General features: G+C 42.6%; 1 protein-coding gene across 1 annotated transcript in view; it reads left to right on the top strand.

Moving 5' to 3' along the window:
* The window catches only part of HSD17B12 (hydroxysteroid 17-beta dehydrogenase 12), a 162,679-nt gene extending 157,426 nt beyond the window's left edge, over positions 1-5,253 (top strand). The window contains exons 10-11 of the mRNA XM_077767467.1: positions 3,727-3,876; positions 4,201-5,253. Coding sequence (XP_077623593.1) covers positions 3,727-3,876; positions 4,201-4,305 — 255 coding nt within the window. The 3' untranslated portion in view covers positions 4,306-5,253. The remainder of the gene's footprint in view (positions 1-3,726; positions 3,877-4,200) is intronic.
* The last annotated feature ends 7,965 nt before the right edge of the window (positions 5,254-13,218 follow it).

Below are 13,218 nucleotides of genomic sequence, written 5' to 3'. Positions count from 1 at the left end.
ATGAGATGTCATGTCTAGAATCCCATACTGTGCAAATAGACGGGGGCCTCTACCCTCTAGACCCACATTTTCCAAAGCATGGCTGTGAGTTGTGAGTTGTTCTGGTCATTTTTGTTCATTTATTTTTAATTTTTTTCTTAATATTTATTTAGTTTTGAGAGAAAGACAGACAGAATGTGAGCAGGGGAGGGGCGGAGAGAGAGGGAGACACAGAATTGAAGCAGGCTCCAGGCTCCAAGCTGTCAGCACAGAGCCCGACACGGGGCTCAAACCCACAAACCGTGAGATCATGACCTGAGCCAAGGTCGGACACTCAACCGACTGAGTCACCCAGGTGACCCTTTTCTGGTAATTTTTAAAATCAAGAAATCATGTTTAGTACGCAGGTGACGATGGGCTCCATCTTTCCATTACTCCATGCTATGAAGTACAGTAGCCGTCCTATTCTGAGTAAGGCCCCTAAATTGTCCTGTAAGGACCAAATTACCTCAGCAAGCTACCCCAGTGCATGGGGAAAGGGTACCAAGTGGTCGCCAGGGATTGGTTTTTAAACAGGCTGAATAAGGACAAAACATCAACAGCTTAGCTTTAGGGCCCAGTTAGTTATTTTCACTTTGTGATTCCGAACAGGAAGACCAGGCATTGCCTGCACCTGGTCTGTGAAGACCCACGTTGTTTCCAAGGACTAGTATTTATAGTGGCAAAGTTTTGAGCTTAAGCAACTTGTAAAGTTTGTTCTGCCCAAAATATTTGCTGTAGAAGGGTGAGTATACTTGACCAGTTCACTGTAATGTTTCCATCAGTAGGCAGGAAAATGGATTAAGTATTGGGTTTTTTTTTATTAAAAAAACCTTTTTTTGTTTATTTTTGAGAGAGAGAGAGAGAGACCATGAACGTGGGAGGGGCAGAGCGAGAGGGAGACCCAGAATCCGAAGCAGGCCCCAGGCTCTGAACCGTCAGCACAGAGCCCAATGTGGGGCTCAGACTCAACGAATTGTGAGATCATGACCTGAACCAAAGTCAGACGCTTAACCGACTGAGCCACCCAGGCGCCCCCTTGTTTATTGTGTTTTTGCTGAACCCTTTAAGGAGGTACCTAGATGACATTGTGAGGTACGTTTCTTTTACAATAACTTGAAATATGCTTTTTAAATTCTTGGCAAGTAGCTAGACCTGTTAAGTTTGTCTTGGTTTAGATAGGTGCTCTTGCTTAAGCTTCAGAATATCAAAAATTTTGGTTTAAACTCTCATATTACACTGTCAGCTTCCTGGTGTAATTAGTTTCCTGGGCTGCAGCAGTGGAAGGGGAGCCCACTACCCTTCTTCAGAGCTGTGCACCCCAAGGTGTTCTCTGGCTAAGTCACCCCTCCTGTGCTCTAGGGCTGGCAATATGGCGGTCAGTAAGGCCATGTCTTCTTAGTGTCTCTGCTCTAGAAATCACTGCTGTCCAGTGCTTGGGTTTAGTTTTCTGTTCAGTTTAGCTTCCCCCCCGCCACTGCCTCCCACAGTTCTGGCACCTGAACCATACGTACCGCACAGCTCCCAGCTCCCTGAGAACATCCCGCTCTCTCTCCTTTTCTGTGCCCCTGCTATTCTCACCGCCCAAAACGATCGCCCCTTGTTTGTTTCCCTGGCAGACTCCTCCACTTTATTTAAGACCTGTGTCTACAGTTATTTCATCTCTGAATCCTTTGCATCCATCCTCGGCCAGGCCACGTGAACTGCCTTGACTTTAAACCATTAGTCAAAAATTCTTTCCAGAATAGGATTTGCTTTTTTTTTTGGCTTTGCATTTCTTTACTGGAAGAACATCTGTTAACTTGGAATTCCTAGGCCTGTGTCTCCTGTCTCCACCTCTGGAGCTGGGAGGCTCCCTAGGCTGCCTGGACGGTTAGCTGAATGGTGAGTTGAATTGAGGCGCCATCCAGCGGCTCAGCCAGGCAGTACGACTTAATTCTTCTGCAAGATCGAAATAGTCCGATGTATGCCATGTATCTGCAGAGAGAAGGAGGGTGATGATATAATTGTGTAACTGGAAGGTGTGATTATCAGACCGTCTTCATCCTGAGACACTCAGAACTTTATGGTACCCTTGGCAGGCTTGTGATCTGTAGATGGGAACGTGTTTTTGATCTTTACCTTTCTGTAACCAGGAAACCTGAGACCGAGATGTGACATGGCTTGCTTATGTTCCTTCATTATTCAACACAGGGCACGTGCATATGCTTTCTTTTGCTTTGTTTTTGCTACTCAGCTGGGTGAACGTTTTCTTTCCTTACCCGCTGTATGAGCCTCGATGAACATTTCATACTGTGTTCGTCTGAGGTCTCTCTTCAGTTTGTGCTCTCACATACTGTATCCTGGCTGCAGCATGGCTTTAAAAGTAAAGACCTTTTCGACAAAATAGTTTTGCTCAGTAAGTGGGGGACACGTGGATCGTGAGAACCAAATTCTCAAAAACCAAGAGTCGCCTAATCAGAGTTGGCCCAGGTATGGAGGTACTTTGGGAACGTTAGTTTACTTAGTGTGGGTGTGTGGCTGCAGCCACTTAAGAGGAAAAGATGGAGAGAGTCACTAGTGTTCAGCCCACCTGTTAAGGAGGGTGGCTTGTCTTCCTTGACTCATGCTTGGGAGTGGGAAAAATACAAAAACAAACCAAACAAAACGCCAGAGAGACACGGGAACATCCCCTCCAGCTCATAGCAGGAATGAAATGCATAGTCTGGAACACATCTCAATTTTACTTCTACCTCTAGTGAAGTTTTTTATTTTGACCACCAGGTGTTGGATCCTCTTCTTTCATAGAAGTATCATTGTAATTTATACCCTTTCCTCTCATGCATGTGTGAGAAACAGAAGACAATCACTCTTTGGTGAAGAGCTGAGCCCAAGTTCTTTCAAAGTATAGAAGGGACCTCTTGTGTCATGACTCAGTACCCATTGTAATAGAGTTCCTTTATATTCCATGTTGGATCCTATCCAAATGTATGAAGCATAAGCGAAAAAGAACCTGACACAAGTTAAGTTCTTCTAACAGGTAGTGTTCAGACCTGTCATCCCACACCACTCCCATCAAGTGTCCCTTGCTTACCCAAGCTGTCGCCATGTGGTCATAGTGTCTCCCCCACAAAGAAAAAAGAAAGAAAGGTGAGGTGGCCCTACCTCAGTAGTAACAAAGTTTATAAAGCTCCGATGGGGCATGGTAAGAAACGAGGGAAGAAGAGTGGTTGTCAAAGGCTGAGAAAAGGAAATGCTTCTTTTAGACTAAAGGGGCCAAAGCTGGTGCCACCATCTTAATGAACCACAAATTGTCAAGACCATTAGCATCATCTCTTGGGGAGGATCGGATGTCAAAAATCTACATGGTGGTTTCATAACAGCGCTCAATCCAGAGTAGAAGGAGTATCCCATAGGAGCCTCTGCCTGCAGAGTTGTTCACTGCCTTCTTTTGAAAGGTTCACAAACGTTTGCTTCTGCTTACATTTAATACTTTTTCAGCCTCAAATTGTTTCCTTGGTAGATTGCCCTGTTACAGATTACTTGATGCCGGTCGCGTACACTCTCCAACTGGCTTTGACGGCTGCTCTCAGAAGATACACACTTTAGATTTCACCACAGTGTTTTTGTGTTTGTGCCACTGGGAGCCATGAGGCACCATTGGATTCTGAAACAGTTGCTTTCCCAGTCACCAGTGTGCTTTTCGGGGGGGGGGCGGTGCCTTTCCAGAGTGTCCTGCCCTTCTACGTGGCGACGAAGCTGTCTAAGATCCGAAAGCCCACCCTGGATACGCCCTCTGCAGAAACCTACGTGAAGTCTGCGCTGCAAACGGTGGGCTTGCAGTCCCGGACCACTGGGTACCTGATCCATTCTCTTATGGTATGTGGGGCTTCCGGGGTCAGGCCATCAGTTCGGGGTGGGGGGTCTTCTCTCCCACCAAGTCACAAAACAGCGTGTGACATATTAGCACGTGTACATTGTCTCGACTTACTAACAAGGCATCTGTGCTGTGTTTTGTTTTGTTTTGAAGNGGGGGGGGGGATCCCAAGCAGGCTCCATGCTGTCAGCGTGGTTTTAAACACCCAAGCACTTTAAAATTTACCTACAAATAAAACGACAGTAAAGCAAAACAGAAGATCAGATGCTTTAAGTTAGCCCAAATTAGAGGCTGTAATTATCTGTCTCCCCATTTCTTTCCCCTAGGGCTTGATAATTTCAGCCATGCCTACCTGGCTGTATTTTAAAATAATCATGAACATGGGCAAATCTACGCGGGCTCACTATCTGAAGAAAGCCAAGAAGAACTAAGCATCGAAGTGCCTGAGTAGCTTGGCCGGGTGCGCCAATCTACCCAGCTTTGCGGCAAGGCGCCCACCCCTCTCCAAAACCTGCGGTTGTCTTTCTATCAGTTACTAATAAGGCTACATGTTGTCGTCATTGGGGGGAAAGCAGACGTTTGTTTCAGGAAATCCAGACGTATAGTCTGGATACTACCAGGAGTTATTTTGAAGTTTAGTATAAATGCTCTTATCAAATAGACCTAGAACTAATACCAGCAAGAACAGTGTAATGGGAAGGAACACGATCATAGCAAAACACAGAACGACAGAGACAGACATAACGCTAATCCAGCGGTTTCATCTGGCCCAGGATGCCAACCATGATGTTTCTTGTATTTTCTCTGAAAGGTACTTTAGAAAGTATGGCCAAAAAAGTACTTCTTTTTTTTTTTTTGAACACTTTGGGGGAGTGGAGATGAACTGATTCACTTACGAGAGGACACACTGCAATGTGCATCGCTATGAGCTTTTCTAAAAGTGCGTCCCAGTTTGTGCATTTATGTGGAACTTTTTGTGCTCAAAGGTGGCTGGTGACAGAAAAGTAATACATGAAATATGGAGTTCTTTTTGACACGTGAAGCCTGCTAAGATATGCTTTCCTCTAATACGTATTTCTTCTCAGTTTAAGTAAACGTAAATACTGAAGCCTATATGGTGTGATTTATAAAGGTAAATGGACCAGGAAGTACATGAAGACGGGCAGCTGCCTATGGGGTCACTAAACCTCTGCCCCAGGAAAGTGACTGACTTGGCCCCCCGCCTCTAGTTTCTGCGCTGCACTGCGAACAGCTCACACATGGGACCACAGGCTATTGCTACCACACTAATGATAACGGAGAAGTCGCCTTATGCTTTTAACTTGATACCCATTTGATAACAATATGGATAGTTTTAATAAAACGTGGTATAACCATGGTGTCGATTGAAAGCGTGTATTTCTTTGGTGCTTGAAATTTAAAGACAGGCTGTCTTTACACTGGCTTAATATAAATTGTGACTTAACTTTTATCCCTCTCCACAACTTGTTTGAAGGAAATCACCAAGAAATAACTCAGTATCGTGAAAGGTGCGATACAGAAGGGAGGTCTTTACTAAGCCTGTGGTTCCTAGGCTGTGACTTTTAAGCACCAGATTTGTCACAAGAAGAAAAAAAAAGTAAATTGCAGGGTTTAGGTGTTTCTTGCTTTTAATTTTGCCTGCTGAGGACGTAAACAGAACCAGGAAGATCCACAGTACTATCTGCTGTTAGCATCCTCATAGAGGTGAAAGGCCTTTTAGCACCAAATAAGTAAGAAAAACATAACCTCAGAATCATTTAAATTGAATAAACTTAGTTTTATGAAAAACACACTGCCTTTTTCTCTCTCTCTCATTGTGTGGTAGAAATGGTGAGAGCATGGTGACCTGGGCGATACTTTATTTCACACATTGGTTGGTTGATGGTCGCGGGTAGTAGCTGTCAGGAGGGAGCTGGTAGGAACGGGAAGGGGCTGACTGACAAGCATACACGATTCTTCCTCTTCTGTCCCAGTTGGAAACTAGTTGCATTCTGATTAGGCAATCCCTTAGCAATCTCGACACTTGGCAATGAGTATCTTCCTATATTTGACACTCAAGTTTGAAGATAAGGGCATGAAAGTCTGTTTCCAGGCACATGAAAAGCAAAAGCTCCTGAGGGGCACCTGAGTGGCTCAGCTGGTTGGGTGTCCGGCCTCAGCTCGGGTCATGATCTCACAGCTTGTGGGTTCGAGCCCCGCGTCGGGCTCTGTGCTGATGGCTCAGCTGTGTGCTGACAGCTTCAGAAACTGTGTCTCCCTCTCTCTCTGCCCGTCACCCACTCACATTCTGTCTCCCTCTCTCTCTGCCCCTCCCCCGCTCGCGCTCTGGCTCTCTCTCAAAAATAAATAAACATTTAAAAAATTTAAAAAAAAAAGCTCATGAAAAGGAAATGACCATACTCCACACTTTCAAAATAGCAGAGCACAGGTTTTAGATCTACTTTGTATCAACTTGATATTAATCTGATGTATGCTAGGTAAGGTCTGGACCCGAAAAGAGGAGAATAAAAGAGACATGTAGATTCATATAGATTCAGCTCACCTCACAACACAGTGAGCCAGATTTTCATCTCCTGTTCTTCCGTCGTTCACATGCAGTAGCAAGAGGGGGAACGTGGGAGGCACTACCTTGCACACATGATGACGTTGCCACTCTCATTTGTCTTTGTGTTCATCCCACTTGCACTGGGAATGAATACAGATGTTATGACCATTCTCGATTTCCTCAAATGTGGTCCTGCCCTAAATCGGGGAGGTTCTCTCACTTGGTACTTAGTGCAACAAAATCCAATAGAACTGAATTTTCTAGGGAGCGAACGCCAGTGCGACACCACACAGACGATGTCGATGTGGTGTGAGAGATTTATTGCGATGACCCCAGATGACAATGAAATGAACTTTAAGTAGCACTATAATTGTTTAAGTCTGTTGACGCCAAAAACTACCCGAGATTGAGATGGTCCTGGGTTCTGCTACCTTCCCTGGAGTTTACCAGCATCAAAAGAAATCATCAGAGGGGCACCTGGGTGGCTCAGTCGGTTAAACGTCCGACTTCGGCTCAGGTCACGATCTCACAGTTCGTGGGTTCGAGCCCCATGTCGGGCTCTGTGCTGACAGCCAGCTCAGAGCCTGGAGCCTGTTTCGGATTCTGTGTCTCCCTCTCTCTCTGACCCTCCCCTGTTCACACTGTCTCTCTCTNGAAAAGAAAAGAAAACCAGTATAAGTGCTTGATGCTATGGAGGGAAAATGAAGCAAGGTAAGGCAGATGGGGAATCACTATGTGTAGGCTAAGAGTGAGAGGCTTGTGAATTTAAATAAGGTATTCATGGTACGTAGGCCGTGGAGAAAGGTGGCATTTGAACAGTCCCAGGGGAGCCTTTCAGCTATGTGGGAGAAGGGCGTATCAGGCAGACCAGGCTATGCAAAGAACCAAGGAGAGAGTAGGCCTTGTATGTTCCAAGAATAGCTAGGAGTACACAGATATCGAACTATATACTGGGTGAATTTTTCCCTGAAGAGTTCAGAGATCTAGTTTAGTTACAACTTTCTTCCATTAAATCACTTTTACATTCTTGGTCATAATTCACTACGTTTGTACTGCTGAATTCAATTTACTGGTATTTTTTTTGGAATTTTTGCATCTCTATTGAGGAAATTGGTTTGCAATCTTTCTCATATTTGTCTGGCTTTCATATCAATGTTATAACTTAATTAAATGAGCTGGGAAATGTTGCTTATTTTACTATGCTATGGAAGACTGTATAAGAGCGGAGCAATCTTTTTCATCAAAGCTTGTAAAACCATCTGGCCCTAGTATTTATTTGTGGGAAGATTCTTAATTACTGATTATGTTGCTTTAATGGTAATAAGACTGCTCAAGGTTTCTATTTTTTCTTGAGTCAATTTTGAAAAAAAAATTTATTTCTAAACATGTACTCATATCCCCCCCAAAACTTATTAGCATAATGTGACTCAGGGTATCCTTGTATTTTTTAGGCTTTCTCTTTCCTTCCCCAATGTTCTTTGTCTTCTCACTTTCTTTTCCTTGACCACTTTGCTAGAAATTTGTCTCCTTTATTCATTGTTTTTAATGTTTATTTATTAAACTTTGAGAGAGAGAGTGTGTGTGTGAGGAGGGAAGGGGCAGAGAGAGAGGGAGAGACAGAGAATCCCAAGTAGGCTTTGCACTGTCAGTGCAGACAGCCTAATATGGGCTTGAACCCAACTCATGAACCATGAGATCATGACCTCAGCCAAAGTCAGATGTTTAACTAAGCTACCCAGGTGCCCCCCTTTATTAGTTTTTAAAGAGCTAGCTTTTGGCTTTGTTGATACTCTCTGCCCTTTTCACTTTATGTTCTCCTGATTTCTGGCAGTTTATTCTGTTATTTTTCTTATTTCACAAATTGAACATTTCAGGTTTAATTTTTTTTCTATTCTGACATAAACACCTGCTCCAACTTTAATTATCTTTTGCTACATCCTACAATTCGTATGTGTGTATACATAAACATGTATATACACATTCTTTTTGAGTGCTAATACTGAAATTTACATTATGAGTTGTTTACAAATGTTTTAAAAAACACATTCAAGTTTTTATAAATGCTATTTCCCTTTTGAAAAGCTTGTGTTGGTATCATCATTAATAAGACAACTTTACATTTTGTGCATTGTGATGCCATGGATTGAAGATACCATGTAACTTATGTGGTATTCCTGCCAAAAAATTATCATCTGAGTCTAATCAAGTAAGAAATACCAGAAAAATTGAGGGATATTTTACAGTATAACCAGCTTATACTTGTCAAAATCTTCAGATTAAAGAAGACGAAAGAAATGTCACAAGTAAATATTACATGATCTTGGATTGAATCTTTTTTTTATTTTTTAAATGCTTTATTTCTGAGAGAGAGAGAGAGCGCGAAAGCATGAGCAGGGGAGGGTCAGAGAGAGAGGGAGACACAGAATCTGAAACAGGTTCCAGGCTCTGAGCTAGCTGTCAGCACAGAGCCCGATGCAGGGCTCGAACCCACAAACTGTGAGATCATGACCTGAGCGGAAGTCGGACACATAACCAACTGAGCCACCCAGGTGCCCCTTTGGATTGAATCTTGATGAAGAAATTTTTGAGACAATGGCTGAGATTTAAGTAAGGTCTGTAGAATAGGTAATAGCATTGTATCGATGCTAATGTCCTGGGTTTGATCATTGTACTGTGGTTATTCAAGGAAAAGTCCTTGGTTTTTAAGAAAATACACACTAGACTATTTAGGGAGAATGGGACATGATATATGCAATCTCAAAAGGTTCGCAAAAAAATCATGTATACAGAAATTGATAAAGCAAATGTGTTACAATGTTAACATTGAAAGAATCTAGGTGAAAGGTGGTATATGGGAGTTCTTTGTACTGCTTTGCAGATTTCCTATAAATCTGAAATTGTTTCAGAATTAAGTTAAATTTTTGTTACTGATTTCTAAATAATTGCATTGTGGTCAAAGAACATGTGAGTGTGACATAGCTTGAGCAAACTATCACCTTTCTCCACTTCAGTTTTGCCTTGTGAAAACTGGGAATAATAACAGCACTTTTCTTGTGGATTGCTGGTGAGCATAAATTCATATTTTTAATGTACTCACGATCTAGCCTGGCCGTGCTGGCTGAATAACGGTCCCCAAATATGACCAAGTCCAAATCGCTGTACCCTGTAAATGCCATCTTATGTAGGAAAAGGTCTTTGCAGATTAAGGTGGAGGCTCTTGAGATGAGATGATCCAGATGGGCCCTAAATGGAATCGTAGATATCCTTAGTAAGAGGAAGACTGCACACAGAAAAGGAGACAGCCGTGTGACCACAGAAGGCAGAGATTGGAATGGTGCAGCCACAAGTCAGGGAAGGCCATTGGCCACCAGAAACTGTTAGAGGCCAGGAATGGATTATTCTCCAGAGGTTCCGGAGGATACGGGGTCCGGCCAACATATTTATTTCGGCCTAGAACCTGTTTTTGGACTTCTGGCCTCCAGAACTGTGAGAGAGTAATCTTATTTTAAGCCACTGAGTTTTGGTAATGTTACAGCAGCCATAGAAAACGGACACATATGTAAACTTTTTATTATTACCTAGTCTCAAAAATTTTAGGAGATGTATTTTATATCTATGTATGGCTAATTTTTAAAACGTACCATATGTGCTTAAGAATGTTTCTTTTCTAATTGCTATCTTCTATATATGTCAGTTAAGTCAAGCTTGTTCATTGAATTCACATCTTCGCTAACGTTTGTTTGCCTGACCTGTTGATAACTGAGTGTTTTGAATTCCATCACTGCAATGATAGATTGTTAAATTCCTTTGTTTTATCAGCTCTTGCTTCATACATTTTCAGGCTATCTTGTTAAGTGAATAAAGTTTAGAATCACGCCTTCCTGGTGAGTTGAACTTTTCTTTGGTTATGTAGTGACAATCTCATTACTAATACTTTTTGCCTTCAAGCCTGTTTTCTGCAATTCCAAAGTAGCACTCTCTGCTTTATTTTAGTTAGTATTTAGTAGTGTTTATTTTACTATTTTTCTGTGTCTGTGTCTTTCATGTAAATGCCAGTTATCTATTGAAAACTACTTTTCGCATGTTCCTTTCCTCTGTTTTATAAATCTTCATAATAGTTTTAAAGTTCTTACCTACTTACTCCATGTGGATCATCCAGTGGTCTACTTTTTTTTTTCTCTTGATGATCAGTCCCGTTTTTCTGCCTCATCGCAGGTCCCATAATATATATATATATTTTTTTATTGTATGCCAGACATTCCATATAAAAGAACCAGAAAGACTGGAGTCAGTGTTGTTATTCTGCAGAGAGGGTTTGCCTCTTCCCTGCTGGATAGGGTGAGGACTGGTCACTCCAATCCAAAAAGGGATTGGGCTGAGCTACGGCTAGGTTGCCTCTTTATTAGACTCAGTGCCCCTGCAGTTCCAAACGTCAGCAGAATGATACCTGTCACGTTTCTTGTGGGCTCTTCTTCCTCGGAACTTTGTTTTTTAAGCACAGTAAGACTCTAAAAGGTTTCACCTTGTCTTCTCAGTCCCTCCCTCTCCCTTCTGTTGCTTTAATACTCAGCAAATGCCTCAAAGGGCAAACTCCTGCATTTGGGGGCTCCCCCAGATCCCAATCCATCCTGCCATCCTGATGGCCGTTGAAAGGTCTGTTGGATTCTCCTTCACCTCATGGAGATGCCCCTGCCTTTAGCAAGCCCAGTCCTCAGCTGCTGCACTTAGAAAATGTCTCCAGAGAAAAACATGGCCAACATACTTGGCCAGCGTTCTTTATCATTTTAGTTAAGCTCATTGCATCACAGATCTCTTGAGTCTTCAAAGAAAAAAACTCACTTATTTGTTTATTTTCTATGTTACAATCGAGTAATTGCTTGCTACTCATATGTCGCCCCCCAGAAGTAGCGTCTTCATTGAGTTTTTAATTTTCATTGTTACATTTGGTTCTTCAAAAATAGCTTTGCATTTTTGATGATTTTGAACTAATGCTTTTAATACTTTTATTTATTTAAATGGTAAGCATCCTTATGTTGTGTATCTAAGAGTTCCAGTAATCCAATTTTTGTAGATGTTTCTGCTGACTCTTGTTAATGGTGCTTTAGTTCCTTATATTTTCCATGATTTCTGTGTGTGTGTGTGTGTGTGTGTACACACGTGTGTTTATGGTCACTAGAACTATATGGGAATGATCCAAGGCCTTACTGAGTGTAAGGATTTGTGTTTATTTGCATCAGACATGGGGGTGTGACCAGTTTTCTTCCGCCTTAAATGAAAATCCCTACCTTGTGCAGTTTTGGAGGTTTTGTTGTTCTCGGGTTTAGAGAAAAGACAGAGAGTTTGTGTAAATGGTGTTAATTCAACCCTATGTAAAGTTAGGCTAGTGGCCTTGAATTATCAGGGGAGACTTTTTTCCATCCTGAGTTAAGACCAAAACAAAAAAAGTTTTCTTGCTGTTGGCCTCTGTGAGATTCCTCTACTGTCACACCCCGCAGCCTCGCTTCATCCTTTCTCTGAGTATGGAGCCCTCCCTGGGTCCTGCCTTATGCAGAAGGTCTTTGGTACACTCCCCTTCACCAGCTTTGTCAACATTCTGTCCCAAGCCACCTACCTGCCTTTCCCAGAAAGATCCAGTGAAGGCCACCAGGAAGGAGCTGTATGTGGCCCAGCTTACCCATCTCCCTGGACTCCTGTTCCCACATTATTCCTGGTCTCAGAGAAAACTTCTTTCACACAGGCAGCCAAATTTATTTATTGAAAAGAGTGTGTATGTGTGTGTTTTTAATGTTTATTTTTGAGAGAAAGAGAGCGAGTGTGTGCTTCAGGGGGGGGGGAGAGAGAGAGAGACAGAGAGAGAGAGAGAGAGAGAGACAGGATGCAAAGCAGGCTCTGCACTGATGACAGAGAGCCGGATGTGGGGCTCAAACTCACCCACTGTGACCCACCGTGAGATCAAGAACATACCCCGAGCAGAAGTCAGACTCTCAACCGACTAAGCCGCCTAAGCACCACTGAAAAGAGTATTTTATCTTTCATTTGTCAGCATTTTGTGGGAAACAACCTTCAAGATCTCCAACCTGATTTCTAGAAATGGAAACTCTATGTGCTTTCAATACACTGAGTCGGTCTCCTACCCACTGGACCACTGACCCGTTCATTTCTGCACAGCCACTGTCCTGCCCCTGGGAAAACAGTCAGGCAAGCGTGGAAAAACCCTTTCAAACTCAACCTTAAAAACGTGGTGCTTCCCAGCGAGTGGTTTTAGAAGTCTGAAAGATTTAAGACCCCTTTTCAACATGCTCAGTGTATCTAGTGTTGTTCCATGCATGAGAATAACTTGGGCTCATTGTGTTTTTCAGCCGTGCACCCACCCTGGTGCAGACAGATGTTGGCTGCATTGACCAATGAGCACTACATAGCCTAAAGAAAAGCTTTAAGGGGAACCTCAGTTGAATACTTTTTTTTTTTTTTAATGGCTATGCTGTCTGGTTCTTTGAGAGCAAAGGACAACCTAGGCCCAGAAGTCTAGTTGTTATGCTTCTCTACATAATGAATTTGCTTCTAAAAAGTGGATAATTTATTCCTAAGGCATGAGGGGAAAGACTCCACTAGTCATTAACTTAATAATTTCAGGTGCTTTAAAAAAATTTTTTTAGAAATATGCTTTTGTTGAATATTTGCTTATCGGCATCCTGACCACTTGAAAGAAAACAAGCCCTGCTTGAAGCACACACCGAAAACAAATGGACTCAACGACAGTTTCAAAGTGTTCCATAAG

The sequence above is a fragment of the Crocuta crocuta genome, unplaced genomic scaffold (assembly GCF_008692635.1).
Source record: "Crocuta crocuta isolate KB4526 unplaced genomic scaffold, BGI_CrCroc_1.0 scaffold330, whole genome shotgun sequence".
NCBI lineage: Eukaryota > Metazoa > Chordata > Mammalia > Carnivora > Hyaenidae > Crocuta > Crocuta crocuta.
This window is presented reverse-complemented; position numbering and strand designations above follow the sequence as displayed.